Source organism: Dermacentor variabilis, unplaced genomic scaffold (genome assembly GCF_050947875.1).
Source record: "Dermacentor variabilis isolate Ectoservices unplaced genomic scaffold, ASM5094787v1 scaffold_33, whole genome shotgun sequence".
Lineage (NCBI taxonomy): Eukaryota > Metazoa > Arthropoda > Arachnida > Ixodida > Ixodidae > Dermacentor > Dermacentor variabilis.
In genome coordinates this window covers 524,717-543,927 of record NW_027460511.1, presented here as the reverse complement: position 1 = coordinate 543,927, position 19,211 = coordinate 524,717, and the positions used below count along the sequence as shown (strand labels likewise).

At 41.2% G+C, this 19,211-nt stretch overlaps 1 protein-coding gene across 9 annotated transcripts in view; it reads right to left on the bottom strand.

The window, feature by feature from the left end:
• Positions 1 to 12,577, bottom strand: part of LOC142569023 (uncharacterized) — a 61,601-nt gene extending 49,024 nt beyond the window's left edge. For 3 of the 9 annotated variants that reach the window (XM_075678550.1, XM_075678553.1, XM_075678557.1), the window contains exons 1-2: positions 12,293 to 12,577; positions 8,789 to 8,877 (exon numbers count right to left, since the gene is read on the bottom strand). In XM_075678550.1, coding sequence (XP_075534665.1) covers positions 8,789 to 8,846 — 58 coding nt within the window. In that variant the 5' untranslated portion in view covers positions 8,847 to 8,877; positions 12,293 to 12,577. Of the gene's footprint in view, positions 1 to 3,264; positions 3,407 to 8,200; positions 8,292 to 8,788; positions 8,917 to 12,292 lie in introns of those variants that run through there. The other 6 variants (XM_075678552.1, XM_075678558.1, XM_075678555.1 and 3 more) reach the window with 5 other exon arrangements.
• Positions 12,578 to 19,211: the final 6,634 nt, after the last annotated feature.

Here is a 19,211-nt window from a genome sequence, read left to right as displayed (position 1 = left end):
AATTTTACAATGATATGGCGAGAAGAAACAAGTGCAACAATTTGTATAGCCGCCTTCGAAGTCTCCTAATAAAAACTGATGCAGTCATTTCATGTCATTAATCTTAAATGATGTGCCCGACCCCCCCCCCCCCTTCAAACTAAAGAAAAACATACGAGAATTATTATGGGGCGAACATTTTAGTCCACTTCCGTCTACGGTGTCGGAATTGCTCATTATAGAGCTGCAAGCAGTACCGCGCTCTTCAAAAAATTTGTGTCATAATTATCGTAACCACCTGTGTCGTTTTCGGGACAGAATGGTAAAAAGCTAATCAAGACAATTAATTTTGCTGGCACGTCACCAACAGGCATATTAAAGTAGGCACCAATAGTATTTCCATATCGATGGTACCACAGACAACTGATACCTTACATAACAACTACGAAATACCCCACATAGGTGTAAGCGTAAGTGTATCCGCGTAGCACGTTTTGTCATGTACAAACAGCAAATTTCACCGACCTTTTTTATTTTTACGAAACACGTATGAGGCTATGATCGATTTCCAGCAATAAACACTTCTTCCCTAACTTTATAGTTCCGAAACTCATCATCCGTAATGACAAATGAAAATAAATTATTAAGAACGATAGCCAGTGATTACGAAGAAACTACCATTTCTTAAATGACCACATTCATTCCTACTTGATTCATATTGATTTAGTCATACTGGATTTCTAATTTTTTTCTATTTCGCTTTCAAGTGAACGGGCTCACTCTTTCCAAAATTAAGAATCTACTTTTCCTGCCTGTAATAAGATTGCATTTATTTGTCGCCCAACATGAATGCGTCCTCAATAAACATACTTTTGGAACTAGAAAATAATTACAAAGTATAAAACGTGAAAGTAAACTCAGAAACACTAGTTTTCCGTCTACAGACGCTCTAATTCATTGACATGAAATAATCGCAAGAACTTCGAAAACATATATTCTTCTGACATTTCATCTGATTTAGAGCCTACATATTTTTGCACAAATGGACATGTATTTTGAAATGGTTCCTTACAGAAGACAGAACTACTTCACCCTGCAAGGGAACCTTTCGTTACTCGCAGTGAAGAGACTGGCATTAGCTGTTCCTATATTGTATACTGGCACCTGACGAGAAAGCGAACACGAGGCTGACGAAGTGGCGCCGCTAGTGGCCGAGTTCGCGATGCAGTCCGCCTGCCTGGCAGTCCACCAGTCTTTATTCGAGATCAATAACCTCATCGCAGCTTTGCGGCCATATAAAGAGCAAGCAATAGTTTGCAGGTTAGCGCATTTTGTGACGATGATATATAGCATCTTGTGGCGCAAGTGCTACACATGGCCAAAGAGTGCCAGGCCGAACTTCAACTGTACTATTAAACCAAAATGGAAATTTTGAAAGAATCACGTATTGGGACGCAGAAGTGACGGTGAAGAAATCAGCAAACTGGGATTGACGAAACTTTTATTCTACAAACATGTGCCCTCAATGACAAGCTGCACTCAAAGTACGGTGGTTGCGTTGAACGCAGTTGGCGATCGGCGAAAAGCCTGACCTGCCGATAAAGAGCATCCCCTTCTGTACACGAGTCATCGATGCTTCCAGGGTAATCAATCATGCCCGCTAGTCTTGAAAAAACTTCTCCACAATTCGTCTCACGCATGCAGTCAAATTACACAAGCTTCGGGGACAACTGGACAACAGAACCCATGATAACATTCCAGAAACTTCCGAAACATGCGGGCGCGTCCAGCGCTGAGCGATAAGATTCCTTAAACAGTGAAAAGGTCTCACTCGTGAAAGAAAGAGAAATCCATGCGTCTGTACTAAAGTATGTCAGTGGCGAAGTTTTACAATATTAACTACTGCCCTAAAAGAACCCTTCGAACGCGAGTGTCTCGAGGCATGTGGTATATATAGCATCATCAGACGAGAGGATGCGCTTCAATGTTTTTGGGCTAGTAACATGTAATACAACATCGGTAAAAAAAACATGTGACTCTATTTGTGTCAAAAAAGAAGGCCTGTACCACGAAAGAATACCGAATGGAGAGAGATGACCTGCAGGTATCTTATAGCTAAGGGCTTATTTCTATCACCATCTGATTCCTGAAACTCAAGGATACCATGGAGGACAATCACCCTCGCAGAATCTCTACCACAACTTGGAAATTTATTATCAACCAGCAAAAAAGCTGTGAGTTCCCTTTGTGCGGCGCATCCTTAGTCTACTGAATAGGATAAAAGTTTTTTCGTGTTCAGAATTTCGAGAAAGTGGGCCAGTTGCTAAATAAGTAAAGCTTGTTATTGGTTTCAGCGTTCTACAAGCCTTCGCAGTGGATTCTGAGTTTCTTTAGCAGGAAAAGAGTGAGACATTTGGTAGATGTGTTTGCGCAATGACAATAACACTTTTGACGTTAATAACGTGCTTAGAGAGACAGGACTAATAAATATCGTGCAATAAAGCTTTTCATTATAACACAATACCACGTAAATAACTTTACATTATGTAAATCATGTTGCCACAATTATCTTCTTCCGAGCGATCTCGCAAAATTTCTTTTCACTATATGATGTCATAAGCATATTTTTTATCAAGGAACACTGACAGGGCGAACTGTTCATGAGCAATAGCTCTACTATTGCATCCCTTAGCCCGGATAAGGAATCCAGTAGTGGATCGCACACCTCTAAATCCACATTTCTTACTGTAAACCAATTCTATTGGTCCTTAAAAAGTGTGGTCAGGCTAGACCTTTTAAATTTCCTATTCTTTCGAAGCAGTTTCTATGCCGAAACTATATAGCGGTATTTTTTTCTTTTTTACAGTATTCTGATGTAAGAAGTCAAGGTGTAGGGGCAAAATATGTGACATGTCAAAGCGCGGCAAGTTTACTGATGTTTAGTAACACTGATACAATTATTTCTGTATTGTTGCCAGAGTAACTGCCACGGGCAAATACAGATTTGAAAAGCTTGAATTACTTGAAAGGATACACAACGGCCCGTATTCAAAGTGGTGCAGTTGCTACAGTAGCGAGTGCTTTCAAATAGGTTTGCATTCTTTCTCTGTTTTTTTTCACAAGCTACCTCATTCCTGCAAGTAGGCTAAGTAGGAGTTGCAAGTATGTGTCCGGGTACATTATTTTTCACAATAGCTCAATCCAGCATCAACCACATTGTTAGCTAGTGGATCTATCAGTAAAGAAGCATGCAATGTTGTCCATAGTGCGTAATTGTCTACTTACTCTTAAGCATAAAATGAATTCGGTTTCAACAGCACGTCATGACACGTTCTGTTTGGCTGTGGCAATAATTATGTGGCAGTCGAAAATTGTCTCTTGTGTGTTGGGTTTCTTTCCATGTTTTCTGTGTCATCTTATGTATTTTCTCAGCAAAGCGAGCAGTCTTGTAAAAATTGTGCCTGGCGCTGTTGAGGTCAGAATAAGTTTAAGCAGCAAGCCTAAATAATAATGCTATCAGTCAGACTTCAATTACAGGGCGTGTAAATGGAAAGCAGTATATGTCATCCCAAAGCTATTGCTGACAATAATACTTGAGTCTAGAACAAGCATCATAAACGCTGCCACTCTTATGCTATTAGGTTGGGTATGCAAGTATCTGTAGCCATTTACCACAAATTAGCAATTGTCTTAGCTACATGAAACAGCCTATGCTGTGACTGCTGACGTTGAATCCGTGGTTGATGCGCCTCCTTTATTTCGTTGTTGTGCGCTTACACTTCTGTGGTGCTTGAGCACTGCAGTCCTGTGAGAGCTGAAGTATTGCAGCAATGTCGAAGCTACCTTGTACCTACTATTGCTACAGTATAAAAACAGATACCTATCACCGTATTTGTGCATCTTCAGAAGAGCAGCCATATCCGCTAAGTGAAATTTGTAATGTTGTTTTGAGTTTTCCTGCCAGTTCATATACTTTCTCAGGCCAACTTTTACGCAGGGAGGGAATAGAGACAGTACAACATGACCGCTGCCAATATCTGACTACGTTGATCGAAAGATGAAAAATATCAGTAGCAGTAGATGTGTGCGTATATTGTACACAATTTTTTCCAGTACGGAGGTGTAAGTTACAATACAAAAGCGCAAAGTCCGAATAAATAGTATTTCTGTAAAAAAGATAAATATGCACAGAATAATTTCTGACGCTTGTGAGCTACAAAGGGTAACTTTTATCCGTGCATCGATAATGGGGGCTGGCTCACGCATATTATTTATGTGGTACGCCTCGTTGATTTCACTTGTAAATTTTTCACCAATGGTGAAAACAGATGAAGAATCTTTATCCGGTCTGAGCACCCACGCGCCAATGCACGACCAAGTCACGCGAGCATACTGGTCATTTTCAATGAAGTATAGTGCTTTCTTTCTCTAATATGTAGTTACCGGCCAGTATTCCCTGTGTCCACTTCACCGAAAGTAAAACGAACACAGTGCACTGCCTGTGACAAAGACTAGACAAATTTGCTGAGATCTGTAACCAAGCGAACATCGCTTGCCCACTCGCCTTTCTCAATTCATTAGTGGACTATCGTGTATGTATTGTCAATATTATTACTGCTGGAAATAAGAGTGCTCAGTGGTCTACAAGGGAATTCAGAAAGGCACCCAGGCAGGGGTGCTTGGGTGGCTTGCATGTCATGAATAATTTCTAGTGATGCGTATAATTACTTGTCTTTTTCAGGCTGTGCTGTGTCTTTGGAGAGTATCAGAGGGTGCAACTGGCTGTGAATTAGTTGTGATTTCCACAAGCCTTACAGATTTCATTGCCACATGGCAAAAGGAGGCAGCGCAGTCCAGCTCCGGCTCGACGGACCAGCTAAACTTAATCAGCCGAGTGAAAAGGGCAGCGAAGGCCTCTGGGCCGAAGAGACCACCCATTGCAGAGTGGACGCGCATTCTTTACACGTGTGCTCTTTTGTATGAAATTTATTCTCTCTCTCACTCTCTCTCCGAGCAGCAAGCTGGGATACCATTTAGCTCGAACTAAAAAGCTACGCAGCTCATATATATTGCTTTGCCTTGACAAATGTCTTCGTTGCCAGGGCAACCGAGTCCGTGCAAGGAAATTTGGTGCACTTACATTTACTTTATGCTCATATATTCAAATAAATTCAATTTTTATTTACCAAATGAACAAGTATTTGAGCAGCTTTTACGCTTCTGACAATACAGCAACTTATTATCTACAGAATAATTGTAAACTAATTGTTTACCATAGAAAATATGAATTATCCAGCATCAAACGGCGGTAATGTGATCCCCGCATTCATAGTTTATAGATATTTTATCCTTGCTAGCATTTTTCAAACATCAAAAAGTACCAGCATGGTCTTATGAAGACCACACCCGGATAGATGAAGCACAAGGCGAACGCACCAAACACAAATACAACACTGCAAGAGCAACGGGTCAAGTACACCAACCACTCCCCACAGGGCGCACCATACACGCCAAGACGGCTGCACCAGATATAGCAGACTGGCCTCATCGTACGCACCAGCACGGGCACACGAGACACACCTTTCGGGGATCACGTTATACACCAGGACGGGCACACCAGACACACCACACATGTACCTCAAAAGCACCGTGGTTTAAGATAAAAAGCACCAGAACCGGTTTGGCGTATATTTCTACTGGGTAGCCAGGCATGTCCGCCCATAGCGGTAACTGAGTTCAGAACAAAACAAGCATGAAGGCCAGCGTACGTGAATCTACAGCTGCGCGATACTAATGAGCTGCAGAGATTCCTGTTGAACGAAATTGCCCTTAAATGTTTAGTGATGTGGCTGGAGCTGGCGTTCTCGGCGCGTGTAACGGAATCCCTATGATCAGTTTTCTTTTTCAACAGCGATTTTCATATTTCATACGAAATAAGTGCAGTTCACTTCACTATCAGTATATCTTTCTTTCATTTTATTTTTAGCACACTTATAATGTTGAGAAACGCAAAAAACTGCCATCATTGCTTGCATTACAATGATTCTGACTGTCGCGGTACTAAAATATGAACATAAAAAGCAATGCCAATGGTCTACGTTCTTGCATTCTTGAATAGGATGTGGCCATTCCAACCGCTCTAATATTCATGGAGCAATTTTTACACCTTACTGCAGCGTGAATTACTAAAAATCAGTGAAGTAAGAATATAAGTTGTGATATACATTTGCCTTAAGACTTAATGAAATCTGAAGAGGTTTTTTCAATATAAATAAAGTGAACGACTACACAAGGAAACGTTAATTAATGAACAGTGAAAAATGTCAAATGCACAAAGAAAGAAATAAACGAAGTAAATATCGACACAGAAGGTAATTCTGACAATGCAGTCACATCAAGAAGCCAATGCAAAAAGCATGTTGCATATATCAAGCAAAACAAATCTGCCTAAATGAAATAAATAAGTAGTCGTTATTCAGTTGTATTACTGTTTGAGAACTTTTTAGAGTCTCCAAACATGAGAATAAATTGATATCCAAAATTTTGCGAAATGTGTTAACAAGGAGCAAACCATTAGTTATAACAGTACATCACAAATATTTATAAAATGCAAGCAGTCCCGTAATCGAGAGTAGATGTAAGTATGAAATGGCTACCCACAAAGCAAATTGGTCGCAGGTGATACCAGCCACAAATACAAATTGGTTGTAGTGCATTTTCCTAAGAGTAGACTCCACCACACCACACCGCAAAACACCATACTGTAAAGGAGTCCTCATGGACGGAATTGTTTCCGGTCAGAGTGACAGGAAACAATTGCGTCCATGTTGCGTCTTTTGCTGCCTGTGGCGCTGCTGCCTTAAGCAGCTTTTTTCATCCAATAGTGCATCGCTTTCAGCGTCTGTCGCTAATTTTTCTTCTTGTCACGTTGAAGTGGGCGGCTGGAAATCTGCGGACTTATGCAGCTAACCATGCTGTTTGGTCATGCAGCATGGCGCCATCTCTCGAGGCAGAGGAAAACCCACACCATGGGACTCACGGGCATTTGGCGTTCAAAAGAACGTGGGCAGCTCCCTGTCTCAAGGGCCAAAAGATGACACTCAAGTGCACGGTGCCCTATTTCTCACTTCTGAACGTCGCTTTTGGAAATTACAAATAAAATTTCAGCGTACCAAAAGTTACAGCTTCAGTTATGTAGTGAAAAAAAAAACGTTAGGAAAGGAATCAGAGGCAATATTTTTCATAACTTGTTTGACGCAGTAATTAGAGCATTTAATGTGGTCCTGTACAAGGGATCGGGGGCCGGAGACCGCATTTTATGTTTTCAATGATTTCGTTTGGTTCTCGCTAAGATGCCAGGATGTTCTAGCTTTGTTCTTGATTTGAGTGCTCGGACAGCGGCCCTAGCCTCTTATTGAAGGTCACTTGAAGGTCACGGACAACCGGAGCTAAACGCATTCCATTTTAAAAACTGCATGAGCCCTTCGTGTGATAGCGAAACAAAAAAGAAACCATTAACGCGTTGCTAAATGTAGCATTAGGATAAAATTCAGTGGAGCCCTCAAACAACATGGTTGCAAAAATAGGGAAAATGAAAATGAACTTTGTCTAAAGTGCAAAGGAAGCGATATGTTCAAACAACGTAGGTTACTTCAACACATAAGGTTTTTATAAAGTATGAACGCCTTCATATTTAGGGAAAAAATTGAAGAAACAAATAAGCAGGAAGCATGGTGACAGTGAATGCATACATACCCTATAAAAAGAGCTCCGTCTCTATAACTTTAGATTAGGACCTAACATATGTTCAGGGGAGGCAATGGCACAAACAACAGTATTTTAAATTGCCCTTGGACGCAAATGCGCGGTCAGTCATGTAACAATGCTCTTTATCCCTTTACAATCATTAAATGCTGCTCAAGAGTGAAGCAAAACACAAAGCCACCAACGACCCGTTTGCCTTTCACAGACGGTTTTCTGTGCACGGTATCTTTCAAATTTTTTTTAAGATGGAGTCACGAAAAAAATTATTTCAATGTTCACAAATTGATTTATGTAGGTCAGTACGTAGTTGTGTAACTTACTGGAACATTTCATTGCCGCGAAGCGCCAAAATACGGCGCTTCTATATAGTTGGGGCAAATGGCTCTTGAGCACGCACATTCGGAAGCAGGCAAATCGGACAGTAGCAAAAGAGCACAGTTGGACAACCACTACTGACCTTGTCAATGGCAATCGAGATTTACAGATGAAATATTATCAAGTGTTCCAGCAACACAATCACGAAAGTTTCTCTTTCATAGGTCTTTGGCCTGCACACGAATGTAGAACCAAAACTTTCCATTATCGCGATAATTACAAAGAAATTGTCTGTCTGCTAATAATAAAATTGGGATTGTTCCTAATATCTGGAACAATCCTAAAGGGAGTGTTCCTAATATAAGGAGTATTGAAAAAATTCAGAGCCATTATACTCTTCGAAGGAATGGTTCTGAAGTCGTCCATCCTAAACTGTGGTTCTTCAGTTTTGCATAGTTTACTAGCAATTAATTCATTAACATTCATGTGGGCAGGAAGAAAAGCAATTGTATCGCGAAAGCTTCTTACCGGTGGATTACAAGGTGTGCATTGAATGCACATAACGTTTTTTTTTTGTGTTTGCAACAGAAAAATAGGCCTTTTAGTGAGTGAGTCCTTCTAATTTTAGTTAATAATTTCTTCATATATGTGAGCATAGGTACGTTTCCGTCAAAGCAGAAAAACTTAAGGACACCTTCCTTGCAATTCAGTCATAAAACATTTCACTTACATGTCGTGATCTGTGAAACTTCGGATGTAAATAGAACAATCAGCATCAGCAGTGCCATATTAATTATCCCTTTGTTTTGTCAATATATTCTGAAGAGACGCAATAACAAAAACGTTCAGTGCATAACCCTGCGGGTGGTGCGAAAAACAAAGCAATTCTTTCATCCTAGTAGAACATTGGAGCGACAACCTTAAAGGGATCTGTTCCATGGTATTCAGTGAAATATTTGTTATAAAAGAAAATGCGATGTCTCGAAAAAACCTAAAACGCAGCTGACCCTTCTTAGTCCTGGAAATGCAAACAGTGAAATGTGCTAGGTATGTTTTAGTTAAAAGCGAAAGCACAGTGGCAATTATTATTCGATTCAATAACGCTGCTTACTGACTTCTTTTATTTCGATGTGAAACTACCATATATGAAAGTAGTTTTTTTCAATAGCGAGCTGTGAGTTGAATGCAGAGCCAAATGTAATTCTTGATTATTATGCTTCTTTTTGTTCGTAGATTGCTTAACCCAACTTGCATCGCATTGACTTTGAAGCACAATTAAGTTAAAACTGGGCGTAACTACCAATTTAGGAAAGAAATATGAACACTCAATGTTTTTGTTTGTATGTTCAATCATGTTTGCGTATTTACTCACACGCAAGAGAACTGATTTTGCAGACTTTTGGCGACAATTACTCTAATATACCGAATCTTTATGTTCAGCCTAATTGCCTATCTATTGCAGGACAAAATTCCCTGCTAGTGACCTCCTCGATTGTGTTTCCCTTCCTTGAGCACATCCTCTGTGAGCAGAGTGGCACACCAGCCATTTGCTCTACAAACTGCATGGCCTGCCCAGCTCCCTTTTTTCCGCAATGTCACATAGAATATCGACTATCCCCATTTGCTGTTTTACCTACGCCCCTCTCTCCTTGTCGCTTAACGCTACACAAAAATTTTTCGGTTCCATCGACATATGCTCGATCATTAACTTGTAACGTTATGATGCGGTTATTGCATATTCATTTTGAACGACCGTGGTAAGGTCTCAGTCAGGATTTGATTACGCCTACCCAATGCACTTAAGCCTAAAGTAATTTTTCTGTCATTTTCCTTCTCAAGGGGAGGGCCGCTTGTGAATAATTGACAATTCACCAAGATAATCACTCCATCAGACACCCTAGAGGCTCACTGGCGAGCACGAATTCCTTCCTTGTCAGTCTACCGAGCACAGCATTTATTTTCTGCATAGTAATTTTCAACTCCACTATTTGTCTTGGCTAACATCCTCAATAATTTGTTGCAATTCATCTTCAGTGGCGCTGAACATGGCAATGTCATTTGCAAAACGACGGGTATATTCGTCGTTGATCCTATCTGCCAAGCCTACCCACTCAGATAGCTCGAATATTTTTTGTAAGCATGCAGTGAATAAGAAAGGGGAGATTGCTCTTCTTGGCTGACCTCTCTCTTGATAATTGTCTACATCTTTTGTGGAGAACCAAGGTAGCTGTCGAGTCGTTGTAGATATTTCCGAAGATATTCACAAGTACATCAATTATCACTTCTTGATACATACAGTTTCTTCTGAATCAAAGACATTTTTTATATTTTAATACAACCATAAAGAGAGTTTTAGTACACTTCGCTGAATTGTAAATTACCTAATTGATAACACGGGCGCCCTCCATTGCAACATATCACTTTCGGAAGCCAGCCTTTTCGCTTAGTTGGACGAAGTTAAGCGTTCTCCTCATTATAATGGTAATTGTTAAATATTTTATACAATACTGAAAGCAACATGATATGCGTATATATTCTTTAATCGTTAACGTCTCCATTCTTATGGATTAGCCTGCTGTATCCTTCCAGCTCTGCGATACACTTGTACTCACAGAAACTGTGTATTAGGGCTATCAAGCTTTTCAAGCTATGGATTCTATCCCTCTTTGAAATAGTGAACTATTATTTTATACTTCCAGCTGCTTTTCACGGGCCATCTCTTGCAATGCCGTTCTGCGTTCTGACTTTACCGTTTCTTGTAGAAGGGATGCCTGTATCCTGTTCATCACTACTTTGCATGAAGTTCACACGAACGCTCTAAGAACTTTACAGGTCAGTATGGTTTTCTTGCTGCTCCTATTTCTTATTTCATAAAAATCGCTGATATTTCTATGCTTACGTTTCACGGAAAAGATTTTACCCTGTCCTAGGTCAAATATTGTGTTCGTTGGTTTCTTGCTGGGGCCATTTATCGTGCTTCTTTATTCCATCCGGCGTTATAATGTCGATTATCGCTTCTTCCTTATAAGCTTTGACATTCTTGCGGATTCCGTCTCATCTGTTGGGTGAGACACCTTCATGCTCTCTCACTTTTTCATGAGGTCATTTCTTACTTGGGAGAACATACCAACTAGGTTGCCCTTGTTCCTTTCGTCCTACTTCAATTTCTGCTTCTGCAATCAGCCTAATTATGCTTTCATTCATGATCTGTAACTTATCGTTGTTTTGATATTCTTACGCTGCGTATTTGTTTGCGAGCCCAAGCCTGGATTTGACTACCCCTTTACTGCGTCTAGTTTAGCCAGCGTGTCCTTCATTAGGTTGTGTTTACGGCGTACGCTGTTATGGGCTCATTGCAATAGCAGTTTCAGTTGGCAATGTTGTCCATAGCCGGTGGCCGGTGAAGCGATCGCCAAGACTAACGCCAGGCCCTATTGGCAATCATCTGTCTACAGAATTTTTCTTCTATGCAACTCGTCAGAATACATTATTACAAACTGGTTTTCTGGCTGAAAGTTAATGCTTTGAACCGCAGCTCTTAGGCGTGCGTTCCTGGGGTTCGCACCGGTGTAACCGAGAGAAAAAGCACAGTGAAGGGTGAAAGAGCGAAGGGAAGTGCGGCGGAAACTGAAAAACGCCGATAGTAAAGCGAGCGGGAGGAGCAAACCGCATCCATGAGAAGGAAAGCGGAGGAGGTGGGTATGGCCAAAGCGTGATTAGGAAAACATGGTGCCAGGCAACATGGGCTCTGCGGCGGCGTCGGTTACGACCTGGCGCCAGAGCAGCACGCCTTTTTCGGTTTTTCTATGGCATGCGGCGAGCGCCTCCACCGATACTACAAATACAAGAAAGCGCTGCATGAGCGGATGTCCGTCTACGGCGCCTACTTTAAATCACGGCCAAATATAACCCACGCGCTGTATCTCCTGATCTCCAGATTAACAAGCCAGCCACGCCACAATCGCCACAATGAAATCAAGTATAAAGCTGCGCTCAACTTTCGAATTTCGGAGTATCGTAATCGTAGGATTGTTTTTACAAATAAACAACCCAGATTTCGTCAACTACAGTTTTGTGAGATGCAGTTGTTGGCCTTTACATATAACTTGATTTCGATTTTAGATGAATCAGCAGAAATTGAAAGGATATTCTGTGATTTCGACAAGGCATACGACACCATATGACACCCAACACAATTATGAAATTAAGTACATTTAGAACTATAAAAACTTACACTAATCTACTGATTCTTCCCTACTGCATAATGGAAAGATCCACTGATTCAAACTCTTTGGTGCAACGACTGGCATCCGTCAGCGGCTCTGTTTCTTCACAAGGACGGTTTGCTAGACGAGTTGCTCAAGTATCTTGTCGCCGGCAGCGCGAAACAACAGAGAAAATACAAAAGAACGTACAGATCCGGCGTAGACTGTGCACTGAGGGCTTCTGCCTCCTGCTTTCCTGGCTATCCCTTGCTGTAATCTGTAAACATTAGGTTTGGCTGCTCTCTGCTACGGAAATTTTGCTCGCATCTGACATTTGTATCCTACAGTGTGACTGTAAAAACGTTTCGCGTCATTCTTCCAACATTCAAAAGCTATCGTGATAAATCAATGTGTAGCATCGGGATAGCAAGGCTAATTAGCAAGGTGTACTCGTTTTCTTTTTAGGATCATCCATCTAGCTGCTGCCATCTCAGTGAAGTTAATACTCAAAACAGTCGGTACCTTAATCTTGACTGCTTTAGCCTAATGAGGTCTCTTATCAGAATCACTTCGAAAGCCGCTACATTTATTTCGCTCATTTGAATTCATTCTCAATGAACGAACAATATATTTAGCAAAGATATGAACTACGGACCTCTATGCTACGCACCGTATTTTCCACATGGCATTCTTCTGTGACGCAGGTACTCAAAAACTGACCTAAGGATTCATTTATATTTTGCGATTTAATGCTTCAGTAAGGACGTAGTGTTGTCGATATTGTACGTAGCACAACACCTCTTGAACTAATCATCTCGTAATTGCCTAATCAAAGCCCCGCACAAGAGTTTCAGATCAAAAGCCAATAGAGTAAATCGTGTTCTGTCAGCACATAATTCTTCTACTCTAAGAGCCAAGGTAATAACTTCGAACCCAGTTGTAACTACTTGATGTATTTAGCTCATGTAAATCACCTTTCCTGATCAAAATTTACTGTTTGGAGAACATCTGTGAAGCACAAAGGGTCCCTCACCAATGTTGTACTGAAACTTTTCGTAATTGCGAACTTAAATAGTATGTGGACGCTGAAAATTATTTTACAAATTTGGTACCATCCATACGTCCGATTATTGTCGATGGCTTCATTGATTTTTAGAAAGAACGCTTTTATATCCTAGAACGTTGAACTATTGATACATTACTACCTTCAAAACCACGGACACAATGATAAACTTGCACCGTAATAATAGCAAATCTTCACCGTTTCAACTTGTCAGACATCGCAGTCTTTTCAAACGCGAGCGTAAAATATTACGTTGCCCTAAAATATTTGAAGTGAATATTATTGTCCCATGAATAATATTTGCGTTTCACCCATTATCCACTAAGTACTAAGGATGTTCGTAGAATTATATATGAAGTGTACTCTCTTGGTACCTCCGTGCACCCTAATGAACCAAGGCTCATATAGTGTCCCACTATATGAGCCTTGGTCCAATAATATTTATTGTTTTAACACTACGTTCATGTAGTGCATTGTTTGAAAAGCTGTGTACATCTGTGTACATGTTTTCCTAAGATATAGATCATATCTAAACTGGTTGCAATAATGTGTAAACTCGTATTGACCAAGCTGTTTTGTCGCCAACTGTTGTAACGTTTGGTGCAATGGGGTACGTTATGTGCGGCCTCTTCATTGACATCAATTCTACCATCTAATAATGTGAGGCATGAAAAGATTGTTTCATTTTATTTTCCTCCACCCAGTGAATTGGAATCCATGACTGGCCAAGGAAACAAAATCTGAGTCGTAGCAATGCAACTTGTAGAACTTCGGATTTAAGAATCAAGCCGAGTGCTGAAATTACCTTCCCGCTTCCATCACCTCCTTCCCTAATAATGGATTCTTCATGGTTCTTATTGAACTTTTGCACGCGAAACGACAGGACGTCAAAGGAAGAAGGGACACACAACATGTAGGCTGTCTCTGACCATTTTCTCGTTACAACATTTATTTATTGACTGTCCTAAATATTGCGGAAGAAAGAAAAATGTAAAGATAGAAAGGAGCTTACACACTCGAAACGCCTATTGGCAAACATTTCTAGCCATTAAACCTTGCGAAACCTTTCGTTCGCTTTTCACATCTGAGGAAGTAGATCTATACGGAAAAAAAAACATGCAGAAAAGGGAAGATGAAAGGTGCACAGAAATCAAGGTGCCGAAACAAGTTTTTAGAGGGGATTCTTCTAGCAGAAGCGCATACGTATACACAAAAAAAAATACACTGAGCCCGTACAGAATAGGTCCCGTTCAATGGTAAAATTTAAGCACGCCAAGCAAACGCCAAACATCCTCCTTCGTAAATCGCTTTGTTGTAATAGTAAAGCCCATTTCTCAGAATATTATGTACCCTACTCAACTAAGACGATGAAAAAAGGCTTCCACTGTACGCACCGACGCTTCTCGTTACTGAAGACGCAGCAGCTTGAGGCACAGTCGAGAGACAGAAGGAATGCCGAGAGAATGTTTACGAGATACGATTGCGCAATCCATCGTCATGTCTGAAACCATGTTGGGGAAAAAACTTGTAGGACGCTTAAGCATCGCGTTTAGGAGTTGAACGCGGTAGCATTAAAAGATCGCTGACTGCTTCGCACGTTTCCCGGCAACCATTGCTTATGTAACCGTAATGTTTCCTGAAAAAAACTGGCGACGACGGCACAAATGCAAACTTTCTGATTCTCTTTTTTCTTTTCTCCCCGCGGCGGGTGCGGCCCGCTCCTGCGGTGCGTGGAGGTGAGCGCCATCTGCATGGTGTTGCAAGGAACCGAGCCGGGCTCGCCGCTCCTATTCGAACATACCTGAAACGGCACTTCGATAAGGGGTTTCGGTTTGATATTGTGTCTAACAGAATGATTTATTTTTCTTATATTAAAATTACAAATAGGCGCTATCTTGTTTGTAGGTTATGTGTATGTTGCTCTTTACGAATTTTCTGGTGTATTTAACTTGGACATATTGTATTGCACCACCTGGAAGACTTGCGTAGTTCTGGATGCGTAGTTTAGGGACGCTATAACGTAAAACTATTCCAAACTTTTCTATTCGAATTCTGCAATCAGCCCTCCGCGATTGGTCCAAAACTTTTTTTGGACCACCCCTACTTCACCTGTATGTCACGCGACGTCACAAAAACCACGATAGCTCCCCATCTGATATGACGTGTACGCACTGATTATGCATTATTTAACCGAGCAAAACAAAAATAGTTATTTGTGATTAGACGCCTCTTTATCATTAGCCCTCGGCTATTGGTCAAAAGTTTTCGTGCTGCACACACTTCACCTGCCGCTCGTGTGACGTCACAAAACCGCAAGAACTTGCCACGTAGAAATGAATCGTACACGCTAAAGATGCATCAATATACCGAACAATATGAATTTTCTTCTGAATAGCCGCAGGTGGCCCCGTTCCGAAAGGAATAAAAGATGGCAGCCATCGATCGCTCCGGCACTGGCTACTCGTCCCTGCCGGTGAGCATGAGCTTATTTGCGTATTATAAAGTTTTTGCGTGGCCGTGTAACGTTTTCTAGAACTTTCGGCACGTTTACGACCTCGGTCTGCCAACTCTTCTATGCTGAGGATCCGTTATAGCGTCATTCTTAAGCTTCCGTTGCATGCCGCCGCAATTGTCGACGAGCCAACACAAGCTAAGTAAGCGAAAGCGGACCAATCGCAGACGCCGGCACCACCCTCTTCCTCCTGTTCTCGATATTCGGTGAAGTGACACGGCTCCATCGAATCCCTTTCCGCTTGAGCATGCTCCTCGCTTCTTGTGAGCCAATTAGAAAAGACAAGCAGCTCAGTGCAGGCAATGTGATTCCTTTTTCAAGCAAACAAAAGTGACCTCCTATGAACGAGGGGAGCATTGATTGGCTTGTTCAGAGAACCCAGCGGGTAAACGCCCGATGATTGCGTCGGTGGTTACGCAAGTTTGACGTCAGGAGATTGGAATACAAACATATTGGAATAGTTTTACGTTATACGGCCCAAGCTTGGTTTTTCTCTAATACACAAATCCGGCATTGCCGACGCTGTATTTTCTGCGACATGGGGCGCTTAACAATATCGCGTCAAAGAAGAGAAAAACAGGCATGTCGTTTTCAGTCCGTTCTAAGAAATGCCCCCACAGCGTACGTGGCCATTCTGGCATCGTGGAGGCGTTGAAATGGTAATGCCCATGCTAAGAGTTGTGAGTCAAGGCTTGTGGTTTCTGTCGGGCTTTCAATCAATCCTGCTTTTCGTGCACTGTTACATATGCAAATAACAAAGCCCTTGCCACAGGAATAGCAGGAGCCGCAAAAGAGTGGGATGGCCCGAAAGCGATGCTACAGGAAAAAATACAGCCGCACATCATGTTGTACGCGTCGTTCTGAATGCATGGCGTCGCTTTGTATGCACCTGGTTTTCGCAGTCTTCACCTCCTCATTGACACGTGTGGACTGCCAACCTGGTTACCCATTTGAATGACTACGCGCGCTCCTTGATTATTTCATTTAATCAATGACACATCCGGCCGATGTCACCACACGTAAAGGTGTCCTCACCGTGCGGCTGACCTTTATAGTTTTTTAACCAGTCATGACCTAAATGAAAGTTCGAGGAGCACGTTTTCTCATTGACAATCTGATGGCCTACAGTAAAAACCTTGACTGTAACCAATGTAGAGCGACTTCCTTCGATACTTGAAATATTTTGTATATGTTTTCTTGAGAACGCTACCAATGCTAGCTTACAATAACCAGTGATAATAATAAAACATGCGAAACCTGAAGACGAGCGCCTTTCAGGTTGATAAAAATTACAGAAGAGATATTGGTTGTAAAGTATTAAATTTCCTTTTCCCTGTATTTAGAAAGCATATTCTACAAATTTCAAATATATGTTCCGTATGATACTACATCTGGTTGTATCGTCGAAATAGGTCCTGGCTAAACTGCTTAGAGATTGCAAAGTTGTACTTATTGTAAGCATATGTGTTAACTACTCCTAATGGTTTATTTGTAAGAATTCAACATTTTCATATTTATTGCTCTCAATTTTCAAGGTAATGCGCCTGAATAGAGCTTTCAGTAGAAACAGGGTAACACAATTTACCTGCACCAGTTATTAAGTGAAGAAGGCAACTAATCGCAGCCGCGTTTGCCGCATTTCGATGGAGGGCCAATTTAAAAACTCTCGCGTATTTCAAGGTGTGCACACGTTATTGAATCACATGTGTTCCAAATAAACTCGCACTGCACTACAACGTTACCCATACGAAAATTTTGGCTTTGACACACGAATGGCTTTTAATTTTTCAATGCGAGCTCTTGTGAATAGTGTCATTCTAAGGCCCGTATTACAAAAATAAATCCCGCAACATAACTTCAAATTTACTAGTTTGAGCATACGAGTATTCCAATCTAAATTATCTTTGAACACGCACCATTTCTTTCTATGTATTCTATATTTACGCGGATAAGGTTCTGGTGTGTTCGTAATGAATAATACTATCTGGTATCGATATTAGGCTGTTTGCCCTCAAGTAACAAACTCTTAGAAATGTTCTTGGTCTTGTATCCAAATGGAGCGCAGAACTACTTATGTTACATTTTTCAGCTACGCAAAAATTTACGAATATTTTCAAAGAGAAAACGTAGGCGTTAGCGAAGGCACTGAAAACCACTCAATTTAGTTATCTTCATATGACGAAAATATTGAACAACAGCGGCTAGCTTCTCACGTACTCGCCGAAGGTCATGCGGACTGGCCACATGGCCAAGGATCCTGAGTTCATGCAAGTCGTAGTTGTTAATTCAACTACGACTGTGTCATGAAAGTCATAGTGCAATTATTAGCTAATTATCACTCCAGGCAGGTGTTCGACTTTTCCTAACGTCCTTGAAGATACCCTTATGTCATAAAAGTAGAGATTGTGCATCTGCCACTTCAGTACAGTCCACATGATGCGGCGATATTGAAGTGGAGATTGCTCAAATGGAAAGATTGAAAATGCACAGTTTAACAAATTGCGATCTTGGGCTAGTTATGTGCGGGCAATTTTTCGAATAAAAGATTATTTTATGTGAACGTTAGGAAAGAAAGAAGGAAACGGACATAGATATCATCAAATAAAATAAATGTACGTGACCAAAGCCGTCATTTAAAGCAACTAAACTCGCTCGTAAAAACAAACGGTCTGTATGCTGATACTTAGGTCCACTCTCCTTAATATACCAAATTAACCCTCGTGCCACCGCATCGTGTCACCTTTGAAGAATGCCCTTTCCTGTCCGTTACTCACGCTCTTTCGTAATTATTACGCAACAAAGACGGTCAAGTGGAAACTCTTTGAATTCACATAACCTAAAGCGCAGTCAAAAACACCCTTTCTTTTCATGGTAACTCTTGCTGTCTTCTACATGCTGGTGCTTCCGTTTCAAACATATGGGAGGTCAGTGTGAGCAGCTGCTTTGGAAAACAATACCAGTGAAATCTGTGCCAGCGTAAGGAAACAAACAGTGCTCAGACGAGACTAGAACATCTGGAGTGTCACTTATGACGCAGAGTCCCTAGAGCGCCTTGTACTTTCGGCGCCAACTGTCTGAGAAGCAGTGAGGGCAGGTGATGTAACTAAGGTTGGTGAAATATGCGTGAGAGTATGTTCTTCTTTTGTTTCGATCTGGTGCTCTTTAAACGGCAAGCTACAAGGCTTAAATCATAGTATTGTTGACTGTGTGACATATTCTACGTTGTACGTATGATACAGTAAAGTAGGCTGAACACGTTTTTTACAATTGTTCCTAAATTGCTGTAGGTTGTATATGGCGCCAGAGTGTTCAAGAAATTGAATGTCATGTGGGAACTCCATGCCTGTATTTTACGACACTGTAGACATTCTAA